The 26,984-nt window shown below is 46.4% G+C and overlaps 1 protein-coding gene across 1 annotated transcript in view; it reads left to right on the top strand.

Moving 5' to 3' along the window:
* The window catches only part of LOC126341660 (glutamate receptor ionotropic, delta-2-like), a 161,706-nt gene that overhangs the window by 96,477 nt on the left and 38,245 nt on the right, over positions 1-26,984 (top strand). Inside the window, exon 8 of the mRNA XM_050001793.1 lies at positions 4,804-4,929. Within this exon, the coding sequence (XP_049857750.1) occupies positions 4,804-4,929 (126 nt within the window). The remainder of the gene's footprint in view (positions 1-4,803; positions 4,930-26,984) is intronic.

The following is a 26,984-nucleotide window of genomic DNA, read 5'->3' as shown; positions in this document are numbered from 1 at the left end:
CAGTACTAAACTGGTGATCCTTTGATGCCACAGAATTGTCCTACCAACCGATCCCTTCTTCTCGTTAAGTTGTGCCACAAATTCTCCTTCTCCCCAGTTCTGTTCAGTACCTCCCCAATCGGTACATGATCTTCCCATCTAATCTTCAGCATTCTTCTGTAGCACCACATTTCAAAAGCTTATGTTCTCTTCTGTCTAAATTGTTTGACCTCCACATTTGGCTACACTTCATTCAAATGCTTTCAGAAAAGACTTCCTGACACTTAAATTACTACTAGATGTTAACAAATTTCTCTGCTTCACAAATACTTTTCTTGCCATCTCCAGCCTACATTTTATATCCTTTCCACTTCGACCATCATCAGTCACTTTGCTGCTCAAACAGCAAAACTCGTTTACTACTTTAAGCGTCTCATTTTCTAACCTAATTCCCTCAGTATTTAATTCGACTACATTCCATTATCCTCGTAATGCTTTTGTTGACGTTCATCTTATATCCACCTTTCAAGACACTGTCCATTCCGTTCAACTGCTCTTCCAAGTCCTTTTGCCATCTCTGACAGAATTACAATGCCATCGGCAAGCCTCAAAGTTTTTATTTCTTGTCCCTAGACTTTCATTCCTACTCCAAATTTTTCTTTTGTTTACTTTACTGCTTGATCAATATGCAGTCTTCACAGCTGAGTGACTGATTGAGAACAACAAGTATTTCCCAATGGCTGAGAGAACAAGATTCTCACAGCACATTTTGCCTTGGTAGTAAAGGACAGGACTCCATAAAAGAGGCAGCGAGTCGATGGCGAGCTGACAGAGGCAAGTAACGGCCAACCGGAGCTTGGGCGATTACTTTCTCTCGTCTCTGTTTATTGGGAAGGGAACACCTGCACCGCCGCCAGTAAGGGCACATGGACCAGATAATAATGGCAGATATCGGTAAGGCTACCATCCCTAAGTTACAGCATCATCGCCATGGTTAGTGAAGCATTTTGATTCCTGCAAAACTCCAATACACGAGCCCTGTCCAAGTGTTCTTCTCTAGCGGTGTAGCCGCGCGGTATAGGACGTCTTGCATGGCTCGCGCGTCTCACCCCGTCGGAGGTTCGAGTCCTCCCTCGGGCATCTGTGTGTGTGTTGTTTTTAGCGTAAGTTAGGTTAAGTTAGTTTCATTAGTGTGTAGGGACCGATGACCTCAGCAATTTGGTTCCATAATCCTTACCACAAATTTCCAATTTCCTCTAACGCTCCACTCGAACAACTCTGCCTCGGAAAGTACGTTACTTCTCTTTACTATGGCTTACTCTTATTGGGTGTTTCGTTGCACATTCACCAGCTAACAGCGTGCAGCTGTAACTTTGTTCATCCACCAAACAAATTTCACCAAAAACAGTTTGCGATCGGAATTTCCAAGTTTGGTTGCAAAGTGGCTCTGCCACAAGTAAGTTGTTCTACGATGGCCAGGTTCCTGATCGAGTTGCGTCTTTGGTGTAGTTTTCCGCACGATTCAGTGGTTCTCCAGGGATAGACTGACAAAGTGACCGGCCTAGAACGTAAGAGCTTCTATTTATGCGGGTTGTGTGCTGAATCTTACTGAAACAAAAAAGCGAACTTTTGAAACACCCAATAAAAGTAGAAAAATATAATAATAATTTTTATTGTCAGCAATTGAACCACTAGTTAACGGCCTTGCCGCTGTGGATATAACGGTTCCCGTGAGAGCACCGAAGTTAAACTCTTTTGGGAGCGGTCGGCACTTGGATGGGTGACTATCCAGGCCGCCATGTGCTGTTGCCATTTTTCGGGGTGCACTCAGCCTCGTGATGCCAATTGAGGAGCTACTCGACCGAATAGTAGCGGCTTCGGTTAAGAATACCATAATAACGACCGGGAGAGCGGTGTGTTGACCCCACGCCCCTCCTATCCGCATCCTCCACTGAGGATGACACGGGAGTCGGATGGTGCCGGTAGGCCACTCGTGGCCTGAAGACGGAGTGCTACATTTAATCACTACAGCTTGTCTTTTAAGAGATAGAAATCAGATTATCAGTGTTTGAAAATTACATCCTGTTGATTGCGACTTCATCTACGTATGCATTCTTCCTATCTGCTTTTGACCGACTGCTGCAACGTCTCTGCATAAATACCATGAATTTCGTCTTGAATTCTTTGTTTCAGTTCATCCAGTGTTCTGGCCAAGTCAGGACAAATCTGGTGATTTTGGGGGCCAGTTAATGTCATCGAATCTTGATATGACATGCTAACCGACAATTCTCACACAGTTACCATTGATTGATTTGCAATATGTGATGTCGCACAATCCTGTTGAAACCATGTTTCATGCATTTGTAGAATATTCTTCAGTGCAGATGCAACAAAAGATTGCAACATCTCAACATATCGATCCGACATGCGGCGCTGTGATCCGCTTTTCATTTTTCGAAAAATTAAGATCCGATGACACCGCGTGAGAAAAGTGCACACCATATTGTCACCTTTCTGACGTGTAAAGGGCGTTCTTGAACTTCCTTTAGGTCGCTGTCTGCCCAGTAACGACAGTTACGGACATCCGTAGCGTGTCTAGAAATACATTGCCCTCGTTTACGTCATAATTTGTTGAGAAAATTTCTGATCTCAACTGCTAATCTTTCTCCTTCAGTTGGTGCACGGTTTTGCAAACGGTACAGATGAAATATTGAATGGAAAAGCAGAATTCGGCGAACAGTATCGGGACACCCTGTCCGCAGCTGCTTCCTTACGATCTGAAAGCCATGGCCTCTGTAAGACAGAAATGCGTACAGTTTCGATGTTCTGTGGAACTTAAGATAAAAAATAGTCGGAACTCCCTCTGCGCCCTTTTCAAACTACATTTCTTTGTAAAATGTTTTTATGGCAAAAACACATTGTTGATCTCTCCACTGATCAATGATTACTAAATGGCGATAATGTTTACAGATCAAGGTCCCTGCTACGCATTGCTCCCAACTGTATATGGCTGCCAGTACTACACTACTGGCCATTAAAATTGCTACACCACGAAGATGACGTGCTACAGACGCGAAATTTAACCGACAGGAAGCAGATGCTGTGATATGCAAATGATTAGCTTTTCAGAGCATTCACACAAGGTTGGCGCCGGTGGCGACACATACAACGTGCTGACATGAGGAAAGTTTCCAACCGATTTCTCATACACAAACAGCAATTGACCGGCGTTGTCTGATGAAACGTTGTTGTGATGCCTCGTGAAAGGAGGAGAAATGCGTACCATCACGTTTCCGACTTTGATAAAGGTCGGATTGCAGCCTATCGCAATTTCGGTTTATCGTATCGCTACATTGCCGCTCGCGTTGGTCGAGATCCAATGACTGTTAGCAGAATACGGAATCGGTGGGTTCAGGAGGGTAATACGGAACGCCGTGCTGGGTCCCAACGGCCTCGTATCACTAGAAGTCGAGATGACAGGTATCGTATCCGCATTGCTGTAACGGATCGTGCAGCTACGTCTCGATCCCTGAGTCAACAGATGGGGACGTTCACAAGACAACAAACATCTGCACGATCAGTTGGACGACGTTTGCAGTAGCATGGAGTATCAGCTCGGAGACCATAGCTGCGGTTACCCTTCACGCTGCATCACAGACAGGAGCGCCTGCGATGGTGTACTTAACGACGAAACTGGGTGCACGAATGGCAAAACGTCATGTTTTCAGATGAATCCAGGTTCTGTTTACAGCATCATGATGGTCGCATCCGTGTTTGGCGACATCGCGGTGAACGCACATTGGCAGCGTGTATTCGTCGTAGTGGCGTATCACCCGGCGTGATGGTATGCATTGCCATTGGTTACATGTCTCGGTCACCTCTTGTTCGGATTGACGACACTTTGAACAGTGGACGTTACATTTCAGATGTGTTATAACCCGTGGCTCTACCCATCATTCGATACTTGCAAAACCTTACATTTCAGAAAGATAATGCACGAGCACATGTTGCAGGTCCTGTACGGGCCTTTCTGGATTCAGAAAATGTTCGACTGCTGCCCTGGCCAGCACATTCTCCAGATCTCTCACAAATTGAAAACATCTGGTCAATGGTGGCCGAGCAACTGGCTCGTCACATTACGCCAGTCACTACTCATGATGTCCGGCCGGTGTGGCAGTGCGGTTCTAGGCGCTTCAGTCTGGAACCGCGTTATCGCTACGGTCGCAGGTTCGAATCCTGCCTCGGGCATGGATGTGTGTGATATTCTTAAGTTAGTTAGTTTTAAGTAGTTCTAAGATCTAGGGGACTGATGACCACAGATGTTTAGTCCCATAGTGCTCAGAGCCATTTGTACCATTTGAACTACTCACGATGAACTGTAACTGTGAAGCTGTACCAGTACACGCCATCCAAGCTCTGTTTGACTCAATGCCGAGGCGTATCAGGGCTGTTATTATGGCAAGAGGTGGTTGTTCTGGGTACTGATTTCTCAGGCTCTATGCACCCAAATTGCGTGAAAATGTAATCACATGTCAGTTCTAGTATAATATATTCGTCCAATGAATACCAGTTTATTATCTGCATTTCTTCTTGGTGTAGCAATTTTAATGGCCAGTAGTGTATTTTCAGAAGTTCCCGTTTTTCTGTGTCGCCCTGTAAGTGACCCTCACGTCAAATGACTTGCACTACTACATTCACGACCACGTACACACATTTCTTTCACGGAAACACAGAATTACTGCTCTTTGAGTGCTTGTTCGGCATACGTTTCCGTGTAGCTTTTCCAGCTTGTACAGCGTGGCGCTGACGCCGCGGTGTTGGCAGAGCGGGGTGAACGGCTCGCAGCTGGACGGGCACCGGCTCCACGTGATGCAGGACTGCGCCGTCCACATGCCCGTCGCTATCGGCCTGGAGCGCAACTCGCCCCTCAAACCGCGCATCGACAGGCAGGTACCGCTCGCTGACAATCGCCTGCTCACTTTACAATCACTCATACGGTGTCCAAAAGCATATCCATATAAAACACATCATTTAAGATGTAGAATGAGAAGAATGGCCCTCCGGGGTGGCCGAGCGCTTTTAGGCGCTACAGTCTGAAACCGCGCGACCGCTACGGGCGCAGATTCGAATCCTGCCTCGGGCAGGGATGTGTGTGATGTCCTTAGGTTAGTTAGGTTTAAGTAGTTCTAAGTTCTAGGGATAAAAGGGTACCTGTGGTCTAGGGGTAACGTCTTTGACTCATAATAAAATCGCCTTCGGTCCCGGGTTGGATCACAGCCACTGTCTAAATTTTGATTAATAATCAGCATTGGCGGCCGAAGACTTCCGGTATAAGAAGTTAGCCTCATTCTGCCTTGTCAAAGAGGGCGGAGGAGCGGATAGAGGTTCAGGGCACTCTCTTGTCCTAGGGGTGGGAAATTGCCCCTAAAGGCGGAAGAATCAGCAATGATCAACGACATGAGGATGCAGAAGGCAATGGAAAGCACTGTATTAAAGACACGTAACGTGTATCCACAGGACATGTGGCCTGTAGTTGAAGAAGTGTCATGATGATCTCTCCATTGGCAAAAGATTCCGGAATAGTCCCCCATTCGGATCTCCGGGAGGGGACTGCCAAGGGGGAGGTTACCATGAGAAAAAGATTGAATAATCAACGAAAGGATAATGTTCAGTCGGCCTTTGGCTGTGGAGCGGTGCGGTACGTCCCCGCCGCTCCGTGTCGCGTTTCCGGGTGTGTTGTTGTTTACCGCGCCGGCGCGCTAGTGTTACGTATTGCCGTCACGTTCCTGACACACGATGGCTCTTTCGTATCGGAAAGCCACGATCAAGCTGCAGTTCGACACTACGTACTCTAGACCCAAGGCCCACGAAGTAGAGCGTTTTTTACGCGATGTGGTACATGTTGATCCTAACGAGCTGATCGGTATCCACTTATCTATTGTCTCCAGCGTCGTATATCTTAAGTTCACTGACGACGAAGCATGTGACAAACTTCTCAGACGCTCGACGGCAGGTTATCGGTTCTGCCACTCAGACGGAAACGTGGGTGTGGTGACGCTTGAACGTGCTGGATTGGGAATCCAAAATGTGCGCGTGTTTGAGCTCCCTTTTGAAGTTCCAGCGGATTTGGTCACCCTTGCTCTTCGACCCTATGGAACAGTTCTCGGCCACACGGCCGAAAAATGGAAGACCTTCGACACCTACCCTGTCCTTAACGGGGTGCGACAAGTCCGTATTGACCTGCATCGCCATATTCCTTCGTATCTCACGATCGCTGGTTGCAGGGCAATAATTATTTACGACGGTCAGCCGAGAACCTGCTCCGGTTGTGGCCAGACGGGACACATGCGTACCGAATGCCTGCAACGCCGTCTCGTGCAGACACCCTCGACCGACCAGATTCGTCCGTCGACACCGACCTCTCTGCCGATTACGTATGTTGCGGCGGCGAGACGGGAGACGCCAGCTGTATATGACGACCCCACTGTATTGGTGCGAGCTTTGGAGGACCCTGCAGTAGCTTCCACGGAGCCCCAAGCGTCTTTCAGTGCTGATGCTACTGATGTCCTTTCGTCGGACCCCGGCGCACCGTCACAACGGCTCGCCGACGGTGCGATGGAAGTTGAAGCACAGGATGCAGCGTCCTCCCCTTGCCCTACGTCGGAAACAGAGGCGCGGCAGCGTAAGCAGAAATCACCCAAGCGTCATAAGAAGCGGCGCAAGACAACCGACGACGTAGAACAGCCCGAGGCGACACCGCTGGATGACGAGGTGCCTCAACCGCTCCACCGCGCCGACACAGGCGACCCTACCGTCTCACACTGTTCGACGTCTTCTCCCACTACCGCTGGGTCTGGACCACATGGGGATGCGGGAGATCACCGCAGCTCCGACACCGGGGATGCACCCTTGCCTCCGTCTGCCTCTCGAGATCCAGTGGTGTCAACGTCCCTGGGCGACTGGGCGCAGGAGATGGAGTTGCAGGATGCGTTTCAGAACCAAGACGATGCACCGATGCCGATGGCAGCGTCTACGCGGCCGGCGACAGACGCCTAGGGCGGCATGAGCACCTCTCGTCGCTGCCTAGCACTTCGCAAGACCGGCGCTCCACGTCACGACTACTGCCCCCCTGTCATACCATGGTCACCTCCCGAGACTTGATGGACCAGGCATACCGCCTCGCCACGATCAACGTCAATGGCATTACATCTGATGTCAAGACCCGTATGCTGAAGGATACGTTACGCGCTGCGGATCTGGACGTTGTTTTCCTTCAAGAAGTCCGATCAGGACTCTGTCTCGATGCCTACGGATATGACGCCTACACTATGCCTGCAGATGTGGGCGGCGGAGGTACGGCGATTCTACTGCGGGAAGGGATAATGGCCACTGATGTCTCCTATTTACCGTCGGCCCGGGGGGTCGCACTCACGATTGGTACACTACGTCTGGTGAACTTATATGCTCCTTCAGGCACCGGCAAAAGGAGAGAACGGCGCACCTTTTTTGCCGAAGATATAGCCCCGCTCTTCCAGGGCAATACCGACCACTTGGTAGTAGGCGGCGATTTTAATTGTGTGCTCCGCCCATCCGACCAGGAGCCACACTATACCACCTGTCCGGCACTCCAGGCACTTGTACAGGACTTGGCCTTGTTGGACACCTGGATCATCCAACACGGCGACCGTCGAGCACACACCTACTTTACTAGTCACTCCGCGAGCCGTTTGGATCGAGTCTACGTCACCCGCCGCCTTCGATCGGCCGTTGTCGACGCTGAGATGTGGCCGGCAGCGTTCACGGATCACCTCGCATATGTGTATACTCTCACCCTTCCCCGCCAGCGCGTCCGCCGAAGTAGGGGTCCGTGGCGCCTCAATGTGGCCCTTCTTGATGAGATAAATTGCAGACGCGCAGTCGAGTCCACATGGAGCAATTGCCACCGGCGTTTACCCGCCTACCGTTCTGTACTTCAATGGTGGTTACGGTGTGCAAAACCCGCACTGTGCCGAACATTAGTCAGCTATGGACGCGACCGAGCGCGCTGGTATACTGCGACTACTGATTTTTACTATACTGCGCTCCGCGAACTGGCTGTACAACCGCCGTCGCCAGAGCGAAAATCAGCAGTACAACGCGTCAAGGCACAATTGCTTCGTATCAACGCCGTACGTCTTGCGGGTGTGCGGGTGCGAGCGAGGACGACTGATGATGTTCGTGGTGAACGACCTTCCCTCCGCCATATCATTCAAGAACGCCGAAGACGCAAGAGGCAGCTCATTACCGAGGTTGAGACGGAGGACGGGCGACGCGTTGACGCACAAATGGATATCGTCCGAGCGTTCACACAGTCATATAAACTTCTTTACGAGAGGGAGTCCCACATGAATGTAGGGGTCAGGGAAGTCCTATCTGACCTACCAGTCTCTCGGAACCTACAAGATGATGCTACGCTCTTGTCGGCGGTGACTTTGGAAGAACTGCGAGAGGCTCTGTTGCGTGGCTCTCCCAACAAAACGCCTGGCCCTGACGGCCTCCCTCTTGAATTTTACAAGCGGTTCTTTGATCTCATGGGCCCAATGTGGGTCAGGATGTACAGTGAACTCCTGGACGCCGATTTTCAGGTACCATCTGACTTTACTGAGGGTCTCTTGATCCCTGTGCCCAAACCCGGCGGAGGCCGTCGCCCTCTTGATTTTCGCCCGTTGACAATGCTAAATACTGACTACAAGCTGTTGACACGCATGCTCCGTGAGAGGCTCAAACCTACGGTAATGGCGGCCCTTCACCCTGATCAAACCTGCCTCGGGGGCGACACTAATGTGTTTACGACTTTAAGCACCTATAGAGACGTGGTGGCGCTCATGCAAACTTGCCGCCTCCAAGGCGCTCTTGTTGCGCTGGACTTCGACCATGCTTTCGACCGCGTTAACCATGGTTTCCTGCGTGCTGTTATGGAACACATCGGTGTCCCGCGTCTGACGACGTCTGTTGTGCTTCGATTGATCCATGGGGCTGTCACGAGGATTATGATCAACGGCTGTCGGTCCACCCCCCTCCGTGTCAACAGGTCCGTCCGGCAGGGTTGTCCTCTTTCTGCCATGCTCTTCGCCGTTGCCCTCGAACCAGCTCTTCACGGACTACGGCGACGCTTAGAAGGACTTACCCTCCGTTCCGTAACCTTTCGATGTGGTGCATACGCCGACGATGTGATGTTCTTAGCACGGTCTGGTGACGAAATACACACGGCGTTTTCCTGGCTCCACCAGTATGGGGCGGTGGCAGGCAGTGTGCTCAACCTTCGGAAATCACGCTACATGGAGGTAGGACGAGGAATGCCTGCAGGTCTGGCCGTACCTCTGACAAAGGTCCCGATGCTCAAGTGTTTAGGGATATCACTCCATCGACAAATACAACGCACGGCGGCCTTTACGTATCGTATGGTCTTATGACGACTCCGTTTAGAGGTTCGTCTCAATAAATTCAGATCATTGAACATTTTGCAACGCGCCCGATACGTTAATGTGTACATGGCTTCTCACCTTAACCATTACGCCCATGTACTGCCGATAACGGACACGATGGCTTCCAGGATACAGGCAGTGTTTGGACACGTGGTGAACGATGGTGCTGTTTTCAAGATCCGTTTTGTTACGCTTACTTTACCCTTCGACAAAGGCGGTGTTGGACTCACTCACGTCAAGCACAGAGCGCTGGCACTGTATCTCCGTTCCATGAGGCGACTCTGGCTTTCACCAACAGCCAGTCTCCCAGGCCTACTGATTGAAGAAGTGGCCCCACGTACGCTGTACCCACCGGTACCAGTCGGACATTTATCGCCCTCGCTGTCACACATTAGAACGTTTTTCGTAGAGCATAGCTATGTGTTGCGGGTTATATCGGAGACACGGAATCCGACAGCGAAGACTTATTATAGTGCTCTCCAGCACTGGACTCCGGATAACGACATTGTACGGCGCCACCCTACGGTCGACTGGCCACGAGTATGGCGAGCTATCCACGCGCCGTTCCTGTCTACTTTCGTGCGGTCGACGTGGTATGTGGTCGTTAACGAGAAACTTCCAACCCGACAACGGCTGCATGCCATTCACCTAATTGACGACCCTGTGTGCCCCCGTTGCACGACGTTAGACACGGACGAACATAGACTGAACTGTGGCCCCGCGCGTGAGTGCTGGAAACTGATCCGCCAGATCCTGGCTTTCCTGCTCCGCCGCCCCTACGTTTCGATTTTACCCCAAGAACTCTTTCATCCCGACGCTGTCTATTTCCCTATGACCCGGATGAATGCGGTTAATTGGGTACGAGGAATGGCGATACACTACATATACCGCGATGGAGACAAAGACGTCCTCGATTTATGGTACTATATGATCGACGAGTTTCTGGTCTTAACGAACAGACAGGATTACCGGAACCTTTTTGCGAACTATTTGGGTTCGTCATTCATGGACCCACCACCCAGCTGGGGTGTGCCGGGTGTGAGAAGACATTAACTTGTAGATGTGATCTTTCCACGATTCCCCTATGGTAACAGAAACAGTCTCTGACTGTGTGCAGCGGCCCCGGGCGCTCCAACGATTGGTGGCTGGTGATGTCCAATGCAATGACGACCGCCCGTTCCTGGCCGCCCGCCTAGCAATGTGACCGCGGCGAGCAAGATGGCCCTTTTTAGTTCACTTTATTGGCAACTTTTTGCGCATGGCTGCCTTGTTTTTTTTATGCATTCTAAAAAAAAAATGTAGTTAGTAGTTTGTGAAATAAGCATTGTAGGCTGTGATTATATTTTTGTTGAGCTTAATAATTAGTGTGTGTCGAAACACCATTTTCTTTAAGTATTCATTGACATATTTCTGTACATATTATTTGCATAAGTGCCTTAGTACAACTTCAGTTTTGTGGCTTTTTCATCGCATTAAAAAAAAAAAGGGGTAACGTCTTTGACTCATAATAAAATCGCCTTCGGTCCCGGGTTGGATCACAGCCACTGTCTAAATTTTGATTAATAATCAGCATTGGCGGCCGAAGACTTCCGGTATAAGAAGTTAGCCTCATTCTGCCTTGTCAAAGAGGGCGGAGGAGCGGATAGAGGTTCAGGGCACTCTCTTGTCCTAGGGGTGGGAAATTGCCCCTAAAGGCGGAAGAATCAGCAATGATCAACGACATGAGGATGCAGAAGGCAATGGAAAGCACTGTATTAAAGACACGTAACGTGTATCCACAGGACATGTGGCCTGTAGTTGAAGAAGTGTCATGATGATCTCTCCATTGGCAAAAGATTCCGGAATAGTCCCCCATTCGGATCTCCGGGAGGGGACTGCCAAGGGGGAGGTTACCATGAGAAAAAGATTGAATAATCAACGAAAGGATAATGTTTTACGAGTCGGGGTGTGGAATGTCAGAAGCTTGAACGTGGTAGGGAAACTAGAAAATCTGAAAAGGGAAATGCAAAGGCTCAAACTAGATATAGTAGGGGTCAATGAAGTGAAGTGGAAGGAAGACAAGGATTTCTGGTCAGATGAGTATCGGGTAATATCAACAGCAGCAGAAAATGGTATAACAGGTGTAGGATTCGTTATGAATAGGAAGGTAGGGCAGAGGGTGTGTTACTGTGAACAGTTGAGTGACCGGGTTGTTCTAATCAGAATCGACAGCAGACCAACACCGACAACGATAGTTCAGGTATACATGCCGACATCGCAAGCTGAAGATGAACAGATAGAGAAAGTGTATGAGGATATTGAAAGGGTAATACAGTATGTAAAGGGGGACGAAAATCTAATAGTCATGGGCGACTGGAATGCAATTGTAGGGGAAGGAGTAGAAGAAAACGTTACAGGAGAATATGGGCTTGGGACAAGGAATGAAAGAGGAGAAAGACTAATTGAGTTCTGTAACAAGTTTCAGCTAGTAATAGCGAATACCCTGTTCAAGAATCACAAGACGAGTTCTAGGGAACTGATGACCTCAGGAGTTAAGTCTCATAGTGCTCAGAGCCATTTGAACCATTGGAGAAGATTGATCCGCCAATTCTATACTACCGCTCTAAACTTCTCTAGTCATACCAGTCCTGCATTTGGGCAGTTATTTAAGTTTGACTGGTTTCTGTCCACGCCGCATATGTCGCACTCCAGTAACAATTCCATGGATTGCGCCTGTCCACAGTCACGTACGGGTCTGTCACTGCCGTCATCCACATCTGCTCTAGTGATGGGGAGCTCGTGAATGAGTCGTTCAAATGAACGCTTCACTCTAGTGAAGTGTGAACTAACCACTCAATTTCAGTGGACTGGTACTTCAAACTCTTCACAGATAGCACACTCCACACTTTCTTCTAGTTAGTTCACTCACTCTCTTCCCCTCTCCCTCTCCCGCTACATCGACGCTACGTCACTCATTCACCCTTCGCTTCGGTCCTCCCTCTACTGCCTGTCGACGAATCGCGCGGTGTTTGTGAGGAACGATAGGTTTACGAGCGGTTGGGGCGGTGAGGGGCGAGGGGAAGGCAGCGTCAGTTGCTTCCTGCAGTGCTGACATCATTACCCGTGACTATTGGTGCAATTAAACTTCACGTCTACGGATAGCCTACCGTTGGCAGCGCTTGCAGACAAATGAATATTACAGATACCATGAAAATAAAAGGTTTGTTAATGACACTGAAAGAGGGATTTTACTCGAAATCTTACCGATGACTACAGGTGACAGTTTACGTTTTGAATCTGGAGGGTTATTATTGTTAACAAAAATAAAATCTACAGGAAAAGTCCCGAATAATTACTTAACGTAGGTATATATACCTTGTAACAGTTGTAAACATACTCATTATATTTTGCATTAAATTTTAAAAGGATCATAAAATTGGACTGCATTTCGTTGGTAACCCTAGTTTTCAGTCCATGAATACAACAAATAATGTTTCATTTGGCAGATAAAGACTTTTTTGGGCGCTTCATGAGAAAATGTCGAGCAAGATTAAATGTAATACCTTCTTTATATGTGACAGGCTTCTCTGTTTATCTGTTCGTCCCCTTCGACCATGTTCTATTTAACTCAGACGCTATAAGAGCGTAAAACGCTGCGTTCACGTTACTGCATAGTTCGGCCACCTGTTGGTAAAATTATGAAGTATTACGAAGCTTTATTGTACGAGCGAGGCGAAGCGAGCGTAGCCGCGGCTGAGCGGCGAACTGGGCAACTTCGCCAGGCTTCCGTACTTCATGAATGAACTACTTCATTTGAACGCTTCACAGCAAAGAGTGAAATGAATGAAGTAGTTCACGGGAATGAACGAGTTCGACCCATCTCTAATCTGCACTGCCAGACAAAAAAGGATGAGAAAACGAAATTAAACTCCACGAGTTTAGAGGGTACATGATTTCATCTAGCGATTACAAAATCAGGTCAAATTCTGCAAAGAACTAGACACTCTGAACCTACTTGATAGTGGCGCTGGGACCGAGCTGACACACGAGCTGGTCCCGCCGATCTTCTGTTGGCCACAGGTCTGGCGACTATGACGGCCACGGGCGTGCCTTAACATCAAGCAGATAGTTCATAGAAATACACTGAAGCGCCCAAGACACTGGTACAGGCATGCGTATTCAAATACAGAGATATATGAACAGGCAGAATGCGTCGCTGAAGTCGGCAACGACTATATAAGAAAACAAGTGCTGGCACGGTTGTTAGAGCAGTTTCTGCTGCTACAATGGCAGGTTATCAAGATTTAAGTGACTTTGAACGTTGTGTTATACTCTGCGCAGGAGCAATGGGACACAGCGTCTCCGAGGTACCGATGAAGTGGGGATTTTCGCGTACGACCATTTCAGAGTGTACCGTGAACATCAGGAATCCGGTGAAACATCAAATCTCCGACATCACTGGGGCCGGAAAAAGATGCTGCAAGACCAGGACCAACGACGACTGAAGATAACCGGCCAACGTGACAGAAGTGCAACCCTACCGTAAATAGCTGTCTCTTTCAATGCTGGGCGATCAACAAGTGTCAGCGTGCGAACAATCAACGAAACGTCGTCGATATGGGCTTTCAAAGCCAAAGGCCCACTCGTGTACTCTTGATGACTGCAGGACAGAAAGCTTTACGCCTCGCCTGGCCGCGTCAACACCGACATTGCTCTGTTTATGACTGGAAACATGTTGCCTGGTCGGACAAGTTTCGTTTCAATTATATCGAGCGGATGGACATGTACGGGTATGGAGACAACCTCATCAATCCATGGACTCTGCATGTCAGCTGGGGACTGTTGAAGCTGGTGGAGGCTCTGCAATAGAGTGGGGCGTGTGCAAGTGGACTGATATACGACCACTGATACGAGGGTTGACTGAAAAGTAATGCCTGCACCTTCGTAACTCTTCGACAGTTGGCAGTATTGGTATTTGGCAGGTACTGGCTTGTTTCGTAGCCTCTTCTGTACAGCTCCAGTTGGCGGGAAGCCGTAGCATTGAACGGTTGCGTTGTTACAGTGTAAAGTGTGGAATCCTGCGCAGACGGTCGGTCAATGCGATTTAAGCAACGTGCAGTCATTGAATTCTTGACAGCAGAAGGTGTCACCCCAAAGGAGATTCATCAGCACTCTGCGACATTTTTCTGCTAACAACATCTGCGAAATAATATTCCCCTGGTGAAAAGAGGATTTGGGAAACAACTTGGCCACTATTTTGAGCCATTGTTAAGAGAAAGCTTTCTAGGGGAGTTACTGATCTCGAAAACTTTCTAAAAGACACAGGGAGTCCCTGGAAATGACGGTCACAGGCTTCGGCCACCTGCTCTGCATCTAAACGAACATTTTTTCCTTTTCTTTTCTTTTTTCCCGCGCCAGAAAATGGCGGAGAAAAGGCGCCTAATATAAGACATCTGCGCTGGCTGAAGTACCGTAACGAAAAATTTTTAAACGCAAGTTTCTGGAAGAGGAGTCTGAGTGCACTTGATCGGAAGGCCGCATTTTTTCTACGCTGGTCGGCACACAGCGGCGTCTGCTTAATTTTTTTTATTGGTGGAACAAATATGCTACATTCTGATTGGCAGTTACTGCTTCAGACGCACGAAAGGTCTACAGAACTGACGGGTTCTGCGTTTTTAACTTCGCTTCGGATTTTGCTCTGGGTAGAGCGACTTCAGGCGCTTCTTACAGAGGAGATACTTCCACTTTAGATTGCAGTAGGTTCTCTTCGCGCCTTACACTCGGTAGAGATAGTTTGGGTTCCGCTGGGACACTTTGCGGTCACAACGCTCTACACCAGCAGACTCCCCGATTAGGAATCAGCATGGGTTTCGAAAAAGACGATCGTGTGAAACCCAGCTCGCGCTATTCGTCCACGAGACTCAGAGGGCCATAGACACGGGTTCCGAGGTAGATGCCGTGTTTCTTGACTGCCGCAAGGCGTTCGATGCAGTTCTCCACAGTCGTTTAATGAACAAAGTAACAGCATATGGACTATCAGCCCAATTGTGTGATTGGATTGAAGAGTTCCTAGATAACAGAACGCAGCATGTCATTCTCAATGGAGAGAAGTCTTCCGAAGTAAGAGTGATTTCAAGTGTGCCGCAGGGGAGTGTCGTAGGACCGTTGCTATTCACAATATACATAAATGACCTTGTGGATGACATCGGAAGTTCACTGAGGCTTTTTGCGGATGATGCTGTGCTATATCGAGAGGTTGTAACAATGGAAAATTGTACTGAAATGCAGGAGGATCTGCAGCGAATTGACGCATGGTGCAGGGAATGGCAATTGAATCTCAATGTAGACAAGTGTAATGTGTAGCGAATACATAGAAAGAAAGATCCTTTATCATTTAGCTACAATATAGCAGGTCAGCAACTGGAAGCAGTTAATACCATAAATTATCTGGGAGTACGCATTAGGAGTAATTTAAAATGGAAAGATCATATAAAGTTGCTCGTCGGTAAAGCAGATGCCAGACTTAGATTCATTGGAAGATTCTTAAGGAAATGCAATCCGAAAACAAAGGAAGTAGGTTACAGCACGCTTGTTCGCCCACTACTTGAATACTTCTCACTGGTGTGGGATCCGTACCAGATAGGGTTGATAGAATACATAGAAAGGATCCAACGGAGAGCAGCACGCTTCGTTACAGGATCATTTAGTAATCGCGAAAGCGTTACGGAGATGATAGATAAACGCCAGTGGAAGACTCTGCAGGAGAGACGCTCAGTTACTCGGTACGGGCTTTTGTTGAAGTTTCGAGAACATACTTCACCGAGGAGTCAAGCAGTGTATTGCTCCCTCCTACGTATATCTCGCGAAGAGACCATGAGGATAAAATCAGAGAGATTAGGGCCCACACAGAGGCATACCGACAATCCTTCTTTCCACGAACAATACGAGACTGGAATAGAAGGGAGAACCGATAGAGGTACTCAAGGTACCCTCCGCCACACACCGTCAGGTGGCTTGCGGAGTATGGATGTAGATGTAGACAGATCATTGTCGTTGCATCTTGAGTAACTTTTAATGAATTACAAGGTGTCCGCAATGAGACTTCAACATTTGAACTCATAAAACCAGAGAGGAAACACAATTTATTGACGAACAAATACAGGGAAATCATACAGCAGCTCATCAAGTTTTCATACACTTGAACATGGGCACCACGGTAGCGCGAAGAATATCAAGACTATAATCGATTTCGTGCCATGTGTTGCGGAGCATCTGTTCTGTGACAGAGTTGATGACAATTCATATGCGCTGTTTCAAGTCTTGCAGGTTCTTTACTGGTGTAGCGTATACCCGGTCTTTCACATAACCCCACAAGAAACAATCGAGAGGAGTTATATCGGAGGAATTGGACCTCCACGGCCTATCCATCGTTGCGGGAATGTGTCATTTAAAAATTTTCGGACATCAAGGCTCCAACAATGAGGTGGTGCACCGTCCTGTTGAAACATCACTTTTGGCTGCAGGTATGTTATCTGTGGCACTGCAAATTGTTCCAACATGTCCAGGTAGATGACTCCATACACAGTCGGCTCCTGAAAGGAAAACGGCCCAACAATGCGATTTATCATCAAACCGCACCACACATCAACTTTTGGACTGTCGCGCATGTGTTCCCTAGGTGTACGTGGATTCTCGGACCCCCAGATTCGCACATTGTGACGATTGACAGCCCCTGACACGTGAAAGGTTGCCTTGTCAGTACACATCACGCGTGATAAAAATGTCTCGTCCGCGGCAATGCGATGTGACATGACACATGCAGATTCTTCTCGCTTTGGTCGATCATCAGGCTTGATTTCTGCCACAACCTGCACTTTATATTCGTGCAAACGTAATCGCTGATGAAGCACTTTGCGCACTGTTGAACGTTTCATACGAAGTTCTCGTGCTGCCTGTCGCACTGACTTCTGTGGACTTTGTTCGAATGTCCGCCGCACTTGTTCCACATGATGTTCGCTGATTCCAGGCTTACCACCACTGTGCCCTTTCGCAACACTCCCAGTAGCCAAAAACTGATCACATCACTTCTTTATAGTCTTGAACGACGGGGGCGCTTTGTTGTAAACTCGACGAAAGTTTCTTTGCACTTGGGTCGCCGATTTTGTCTCTGCATACCACCAAACCACTTGTGCACGCTCCTTCATATCTTCCATTTCGCTAAAACAATTGATTGCAGCTCCACTACGGCCACTTGGCATATCAAATTTGCACACCACAAACTTGTTGAGTTTTTCTGTCTGTCCTTTCAGGATTCACAGGTCCACCATCTGAAATGAGAAAGATATACGATATTAAAATGTTGGCGTCTCATGGTGGACACCCTGTATTTGGCAAAGTTTTTAACTGACTTCAGCTGTAACTAATAAACTCAAGAATTTGTCGTACCTTTGAATTTCGTTTCACAACTAGTCATTCCTGTGCATAATTAAGGAAACTAAAGGATTATCCTCACCCATTTATCCACTGCTGCGGCAAAAATCACCGTCATTAACTCCACTGCGTACAGTTTAATTAGCGTGTTTCATTGGGTGAGAGATGTAGATGGAAAACTAATTAGCATCATTTCTCACTCTCTTTAATAATGTGGGAGGGTTTTCGAAACATTACTTTAGTTGATGGTAGTAAGAGAGAAATTCGGTACTGACATATAGGTTACTCCTCTGAAATAGCACTATAAGGATCGCCAGGCTTAACGTCTCCATCAGACGAGCCGGCCAGTAACACATGTTTTTTCCGTCATTAAGCTCTGAATAGTCTGGGGTCAGCGTTTTTTAGTATTAATCAAATGCTCCTGCGCTGTGTCCCAGACACTGCTCAAAATTTCAATTAAAATCGTTACCAATGCCAGCCGAAGACTTCCAGTTTAAGCAGTCGACTTAAGTTTTCTAGTGGCTTTGTCGAAAAGGGCGGAGGAGTAGCTTGATGTTCAGCGCACCCTCTTCATGTTTGGATAGGAAACTGCTGTTAAAGGGAAAATAATCAGTAATGATCAACAGCTGGAGAAGGCAGAAGGCAGTAAAAATCACTGTGTTAAAAACAAATAATGTGTCCACAAGAAATGCGGCCTGTAGTTGAATCCATGTTGACTCGCATCAAACCAGCTGTAAGATTGACTACCACAAAAAATTCCCTGCGTTAAGGCTCGAAACGTAACCCAGGTCATCAGTTCACAGTCTGGTAATCAGGATCTGAATACTATTAATTACCTACGTCTTGCAAGCCACATATCGTTAGCGAAAGTTTCTTCCGCCACAAGAGTACGAACAGGCTACCTCCTGGTGGAGCGTTACAGCACTAACGCACCGTTATGTCATTAGCTGTGGAGGCGAGTTTTTTTTTTTTTTTCACCGTCAAATCGTCTGACGCGCTGTGCGCGTCTGCTGTAACAGCCAATAAACGTGGAAGAGTGTTATCAGTGCTATCACTTAGAGCAGGTCGCTACTGGGTGATCAGCTGCCCGATGGTATCGTGGCAGTTCACACGACAACAAGTACGAAATACACTGTGTGCTTCCAAAGTCACTTTCGCGTCACTAAAGTCCGCAGTTTTGCTAATAGTTCTTCTTTCTCCAAGTTGGCAACGATCTAGACGCCCAGCAATATACAACAGCAATATATCCATTGATCGTGACCGGGCCAAAATCTCACGAAATAAGCGTCAAACGAAAAAACTACAAAGAACGAAACTTGTCTAGCTTGAAGGGGGAAACCAGATGGCGCAACGATTGGCCCGCTACATGGCGCTGTCATAGGTCAAGCGGATATCAACTGCGTTTTTTTTTTATAATAGGAACCCACATTTTTATTACGTATTCGTGTAGTACATAAAGAAATATTAATGTTTTAGTTGGATCACTTTTTTCGCTTTGTGATAGATGGCGCTGTAATAGTCACAAACATATGGCTCACAATTTTAGACGAACAGTTGGTAACAGATAGGTTTTTTAAATTAAAATACAGAACGTAGGTACGTTTGAACATTTTATTTCGGTTGTTCCAGTGTGATACATGTACCTTTGTGAACTTATCATTTCTGAGAACGCCTGCTGTTAAAGAGTGATTACCTGTAAATAACACATTAATGCAATAAATGCTCAAAATGATGCCCGTCAACCTTAATGCATTTGGCAATACGTGTAATGACATTCCTCTCAACAGCGAGTAGTTCGCCTTCCGTAATGTTCGTACATGCATTAACAATGCGCTGACGCATGTTGTCTGGCGTTGTCGGTGGATCACGATGGAAAATATCCTTGAACTTTCTCCACAGAAAGAAATCCGGGGACGTCAGATCCAGTGAACGTGCGGGCTATGGTATGGTGCTTTGACGATCAATCCACCTGTCATGAAATATGTTATTCAATACCTCTTCAACCGCACGCGAACTATATGCCGGACATCCATCACGTTGGAAGTACATCGCCATTCTGTCATGCAGTGAAACATCTTGCAGTAACATCGGTAGAATATTACGTAGGAGATCAGCATACATTGCACCATATAGTTTGCCATCGATAAAATGGGGGCCAATTATCCTTCCTCCCATAATGCCGCACCATACATTAACCCGCCAGGGTCGCTGATGTTCCACTTGTCGCAGCCATCGTGGATTTTCCATTGCCCAATAGTGCATATTATGCCGGTTTACGTTACCGCTGTTGGTGAATGACGCTTCGTTGCTAAATAGAACGCTTGCAAAAAATCTGCCATCGTCCCGTAATTTCTCTTGTGCCCAGTGGCAGAATTGTACACGACGTTCAAAGCCGTCGTCATGCAATTCCTGGCGCATAGAAGTATGGTATGGGTGCAATCGATGTTGGTGTAGGAATCTCAACACCGACGTTTTTGAGATTCCCGATTCTCGCGCAATTTGTCTGCTACTGATGTGCGGATTAACCGCGACAGCAGCTAAAACACCTACTTGGCATCACCATTTGTTGCAGGTCGTTGTTGACGTTTCACATGTGGCTGAACACTACCTGTTTCCTTAAATAATGTAACTATCCAGCGAACGGTCCGGGCACTTGGATGATGTTGCCCAGGATACCGAGCAGCATACACAGCACACGCCCGTTGGGCATTTTGATCACAATTGCCGTACATCAACACGATATCGACCTTTTCCGCAATTGGTAAACGGTCCATTTTAACACGGGTAACGTATCACGAAGGAAATACCGCCCGCACTAGCGGAATGTTACGTGATACCACGTACGTATACGTTTGTGACCATTACAGCGTCATCAGTCACAAAGCGAAAAAAGTGCTCCAACTAAAACATGCATATGTCTTTACGTACTACACGAATATGTAATTAAAAATGGGGTTTCCTATTTTTTAAAAACGCATTTGATATCCGTTTGACCTATGGAAGCGCCATGTAGCGGTCCAACCATAGCGCCATCTGGTTTCCCCCTTCAAGCTAGACGAGTTTCTTTCTTTGTAGTTTTTTCGTTTGATGCTTATTTCGTGAGATATTTAGGCCGGTCACTATCAATGGACCACCTTCTATAAGCGCTTTTCAAATGCAGGAGGACAACGGTTCAATCCCGCGTCCGGCCATCCTGATTTAGGTGTTCCGTGATTTCCCTAAATCGCTCCAGGCAAATGCCGGGATGGTTCCTTTCAAAGGGCGCGGCCGACTTCCTTCCTCCTCCTTCCCTAATCCGATGAGACCGATGACCTCGCTGTCTGGACTCCTTGCCCAAACAGCCCAACCCAACTCCAAATGCACGACGTTTCGAAATCGAGGCTTAGTTATCCGGTCCATCGCAGCCCTTCTTCTATAAATATCGAAAATCGTTTCGTTTTCTCCGTAAAACTCCTTACCAACAACTACACCCATCGCTGTGCACTTCTTTGTGGACAGTTCTTTTCGAACACCGTGTGGTCATATGACAAAGAGCACTACTGCGCCATATTCTCATAACTCACTAACCTTTCGCTATTAAATCACCTATAAATAATATACACTTTTGACTTTTGTAGTGTCAGTTGCATTCGGGCCTCAAATGAGTGTGGAAATGACATTTCATCTACTTAGTTAATCATTAAATACTTCGTTAAAGCTTTGCTAGTAATGAGCATAAACTTTTCATCTCTGCTTCCTCGTTTTATTTTCTGCTTCTAAGTAAACTCCTTGGAATAGTGCTTTCGGTAGTAACCGAGTCACACACACGTTTGTGACTTGGAATGAAAATGAAATGAACGTGGGCATGACGTGTAGCCAGGCGACTGGAGAGTCGATGGAAGTCAAAGTCGAACGAAATTCTTTGCTGGATCTTTAGACACATGAAACGACCAAGTACACGACCTGGAAGTCGGGTAGATGGCAGGAAATATGCAGGACCAACAAGGATGACTGCAGGTGAAGATTGTACTGTGTGGGAAAGTTTGGAGGAGTCATTTATCTATGAGTAGGTGTCATATGGCTGAGGTTGATATTGATGATTTCTTTTTCAATAGGAGCCCACCGATACACACGCATTTACGCTTACCATTCGCTGTCGAACCTCTCACGTTGCGTTTATCACCCCCCACTCCACCCAGCAGCCCAATGATATATTTACAGCTAGATGCACCAAATTAGTTTTTGGTAACAGTGCTAGGTAAACAGAGTAAAATAATGAGCCTTGCAGCAGTATTTTCTTCATCGTATTTTCACTGAGCTGACGCTGCTCTCTACGAGATGGTTTATAACAAGTGGGGCGACTGGAGGCTACACAGCCCATTACGTCCGATGTTTGTTTGTGCCGTCGTTATCTAAAGTCTATCGGTCAAACTTATGCTTATCGTTCATGGAATCTGGCGTGCGAGTAAACAGAAATCGTAACTCTAGGTCCTGTCTCGGTGGCTTATCTCCCGCGCTACATGCGGGCACCTTCTTGAGGGAATATCACTTCTCGATGCATTGTCATTTCTCGATTCGACAATTACAATGTGTACTGACTGAGAAATGCAAGATCTGCAGATTGCGCCGAAGTGAACTAGGAATAATTTATGTTCTTCCCCTGCCGTTCCTAGCTCCCTCCACTTCCCTCCATTAGCGATCAACAGTTCCTTGACGTCTCCGGATGTGTCCTACATTTCTCCTGTTTGATTTTTTGTTGTTGATAACACGATTACAGTGTCCTTTGGTGAAATGTAAAGTGCTTTTTGCGACAAAATCTCTGAAAATATATGTTATATTTACGTGTGCTTCACAACGCCTCATCAGGATGCTGAGAAATAAGGGCTTGCCACACAAAAACGTGACGAGCTACCAGTACAAAATAATGCGCAAATGGGCTTGCAAAACCATGCAAACCGAATGTAAAGATTAAATACAGCGGAAACCCACTGACCATGGCACAGAGGTGTTGAAACATGTTTGAGAACTTTGGAAAAACGGTGTTTTGCAAACACGAAAGATACAAGAGCTGCGAATCCAAATGATGTGGTTGGGTTGGGTTGTTGTGGGGGAGGAGATCAGACAGCGAGGTCATCGGTCTCATCGGGTTAGGGAAGGACGTGGAAGGAAGTCGGCCGTGCCCTTTCAAAGGAACCATCCCTGCATTTTCCTGGAGCGATTTTGTGAAATCACGGAAAACCTAAATCAGGATGGCCGGACGCGGGATTGAACCGTCGTCCTCCCGAATGCGAGTCCAGTGTGCTAGCCACTGCGCCACCTCGCTCGGCACTCCAAATGATGAATTCGAATCAACTGTGAGTGAAGAGTCCATTCATATATTCTCATCTTAGAAAACTATGGTTTTCGTTAGAATAGTACTTTTATTGTTGTCCCAGCATCAAAATAAAAATAATTTCGAAATCCGGTGTCTGTCAAGGCTTCCCAAAGATCTTTTTAATTTTTTTAAAAAATTGCCCTACGTGTCAGAGCCGGTGAAAACTTCCCGTAATATTAATTGGGGTTTATGCTGTAGCCCACAGTATTCTATAAACGCAGGGTATGAAATATGCGAAATAACTGCACAATCGAAGACTAATGTGTTCCGTCTTTCTTATAAATTACTTGCCGGAATTTGAATTCTGGTACACTGGGGCATCTGTCTTGTTTGGAACGTGACAGATAATGTTATCTCAGTAATAATTATTGACACGATAAAAAGAAGCACGTCGTTTAATGTTGACTTTGTTCCTCTTTATCATGTGTTCAAAGGGTATTCCAGGCGAAAAAGCCAAGTGACTCAATCTGTATATGCCACTATGTGTTTATGACCGCAGCTGTCACATGACATTATTAATTCATGCGATGTTATTGCTTATACTTGCATATCACTACGTGTTTCGAACTTTCGTCTATCATCTTGTGTCTTGTTATGGTGAAATCTAATACAAAACATACATACACACTACAACATAAAATAAAAGCTATTCTATGCCAACCTATTATAGGAGCCTGTTTCCTTTCTTGATGTCTGTCCTTTGTTTAACAGCAACTGGGTAGCATCAACTGGTACAGCAACAACATTGCAGTGATATTTCACTGTAACGTCTGTAAATTTCTCCGGCTGGAGTGCCCGAGCGGTTCTACGCGCTTCAGTCTGAAACCGCGTGACCGCTACGGTTGCAGGTTCGAATCCTGCCACGGGCATGGATGTGTGTGATGTCCTTAGCTTGGTTAGGTTTAAGTAGTTCTAAGTTCTAGGGAACTGATGACCTCAGATGTTAAGTCCCATAGTGCTCAGAGCCATTTGAACCATTTTTGTAAATGTCGCTGGCATCGTCACATCGTGATGAAGCAAGGTCTGGTGTTGTGCGAACGCAATCTTTATCGTCTGTGACATTATTCTGTGGCAAAATATTGACTTTTTGTAGTCACTGCTTAAATAGTACAGCGCGCATTTGGTATACACTCTTTGTACGCACCTGTCCAAAGGCAATACTATAGCGTGTTCACAGACAATGAGGAAAACGTTAGTAAAACCATATATTTTCAATAAATCTTATAGGACCGTACATCGAGATTCCAAGATAAACTGATGAAAGACTAAATACTGTAAGATTATATTCACCAGCAAAGAAAACCAGACAATGTTCACAATGAACTACATTAAGAGCACAACCAAAGATACATAAAGAGGATGCACAAATTAGAACTGTACTAAATTCCACAGCTAGCTCAGCATATAAGGTAATGATAAAGCTACAGGCAATATAGACAAATACAGCTGTGAAACAACTCACATGATACATACCGCACTGGTATGTAATGTTAACATTAAAAGACAACGATGTGATGGACTTATAACTTTTGTAAATCACATTGTATTTGTTTTAGCATTGTTTCTGTATTTGTTTTAGCATTGATAATGACCTGACACAGGTCGAAATCTGATCTGCGTTGTGACTATAAATGTCATATTAAAGCAACTTAATTCCACGACTGATTGCTGCTCTATCTAACCCAATATAACCACAGTCGTTGCGTGTACGCACCCCATGGAGGGCAACCTGATGAAAATAAGAAAGATTCGTAGCGATGGTGATTTCTCTAAGTGGCTTCCCGGCAGATATTTCATTAATTTCCTAGAAAATAAAGTGATGGACAACAACAAATGTTATGGCGCCAAAACAGTCTTACGCTCAAGATATGTAGAAGACACATTACATATTTTTAAAAGCTCCACTGAAGGACTTAAAATGTTACATGTGGAGTTAACAAACTGCACAAAACATTAATTATTTGCGAAAATATTAATTCTATACAAAAATATTAATTTCACAATAGAACATAAAGAAAACACAGCCATTAATTATCTGGCGATGACAAGACCCATATTTAAAAGTGTACCCTCCCTTAAACTCTACACTTTACTTTACTTTTTCGTGTCCGGAGATTTGTTTCAAAGCCTTTCAGCCAAATGTCGGGCCAAGTCCAATGTTTCTCTCTTCTCAAGCCATAGTTCGTCAAGGGTACACCTTGTGGCGCAGATGGTACACTGTAGAAGGTGTTCCATATCCTGAACTTCACCACAGTCGCATTTGTTGTCTCCTTCGTCCTTGAAGCCTCATTTGACTAGGTTTGCTTTAACTGGTGCTACGCCTGTTCTGATGCGGTTCAGTGTTCTCGAAATCTTCCAGCTTGATGTACTGCCGCTGGGTATTTCTCGTGAGGCAGGGTAGTCCTTCGGAGGTTCGTTCAATTCACTAGTGAGAAATCTCTTGCGGGATTTAAGTCTGCTACGTCCACATGAAGAACCATGCAGCGGGTGGCGCTCGTCGAAAATCTGTTTAAATTTTTCTGTATGTTCGTGCGCGATTCTTCGGGATTCAGGAGGTGAGGATCCAGCTGCTTTGTATATTTTCCCAAGTGGAGTGGGTTTCATGCATACTGTTGTTAGCCTGCATGTTTCATTAAGGACTGAAGTGACTTTTTTGGCATGTGTGGATCGGGACCATACAGGGCATGCATATTCTGCCGTGGAGAAGCAAAGTGCTTGAGCAGTTGTTTGTAATACAGTCGGGCAAGCTCCCCATTTACTATTCGTCAGTTTTCTTAAAATATTGTTCCTGGCAGCAACTTTTTGGCAGGTTTTTCATAGTGATATCTGTACGTCAGTGATCTATCCAGCACGACACCAAGGTATGTTGGTTTGTCCGTATGATCCAGTTTGTTACCATTCCAGGTGACGTTAAGCTCCCTGTTTGTCTGTTTTGTGCGGAGGTGGAAAGTGCTAACCTGTGTCTTAGATGGGTTCGTTTTGAGGGAGTACTCTTTGTAGTATTCAGACATTACGTGTAGCGAGCTTTCTAATTTCCCATCTACTTCCTCGAAGCTATTTCCTTGCGCTGTAGTGGCCAGATCATTGGCATACAAGAAATGTGTAGTACATTCTGGTGTTGGTTGATCATTGGTGCATAGGTTAAATAGTAGGGGGCCCAGCACACTGCCCTGGGCGAGACCGTTCTTTTTTCGACGCCATCGGCTTTTTTTTCAGTCCACCATTACATAGAACTGTCTGTTTTGCAGCAGAGATTCAATGATTTTTGTGAACTGATGATCCTTAAATGTACAGTACAGTTTTTCCATGAGCTTTCTGTGGTTGACGGTGTCGTATGCAGAACTTAAGTCCACCAATGCTACACCTGTTATTTGTTTGTTTTCAAACCCTTTCTCTATGTGTTCTGTGAGTGCTAGGATTTGACCGGTGCATGATTTCCCGGCTCTGAATCCAGCCTGTTGGGCAATGAGCTTTTGGTCTGCGATATTTGCTATGCGGTTTAGGATTATTCGTTCGTACAGTTTGTGCAGATGGCACAGGAGTGCTATTGGGCGGTAGTTCTTCGGTTGACCTGCGTCTTTCCCAGGTTTTAGTAGCGCCACTACCTTTGATTTCCTCCACATCTTTGGGATCTTACACGTTTTTAAGCAATGATCAAAGAGCTGCAGGATCCATTGCTTGGCACTAGGTCCGAGCCGTTTGATCTGTTCCACGCATATATCGTCGACTCCCGCTGCTTTCCCGTTTTTCATTGAGTTCATTCCATGATTAAGATCTTT

The sequence above is a fragment of the Schistocerca gregaria genome, chromosome 1, assembly GCF_023897955.1.
Source record: "Schistocerca gregaria isolate iqSchGreg1 chromosome 1, iqSchGreg1.2, whole genome shotgun sequence".
NCBI lineage: Eukaryota > Metazoa > Arthropoda > Insecta > Orthoptera > Acrididae > Schistocerca > Schistocerca gregaria.
The sequence above is the reverse complement of the archived record's forward strand: the minus strand, read 5'-3'. Positions and strand labels throughout refer to the sequence as shown.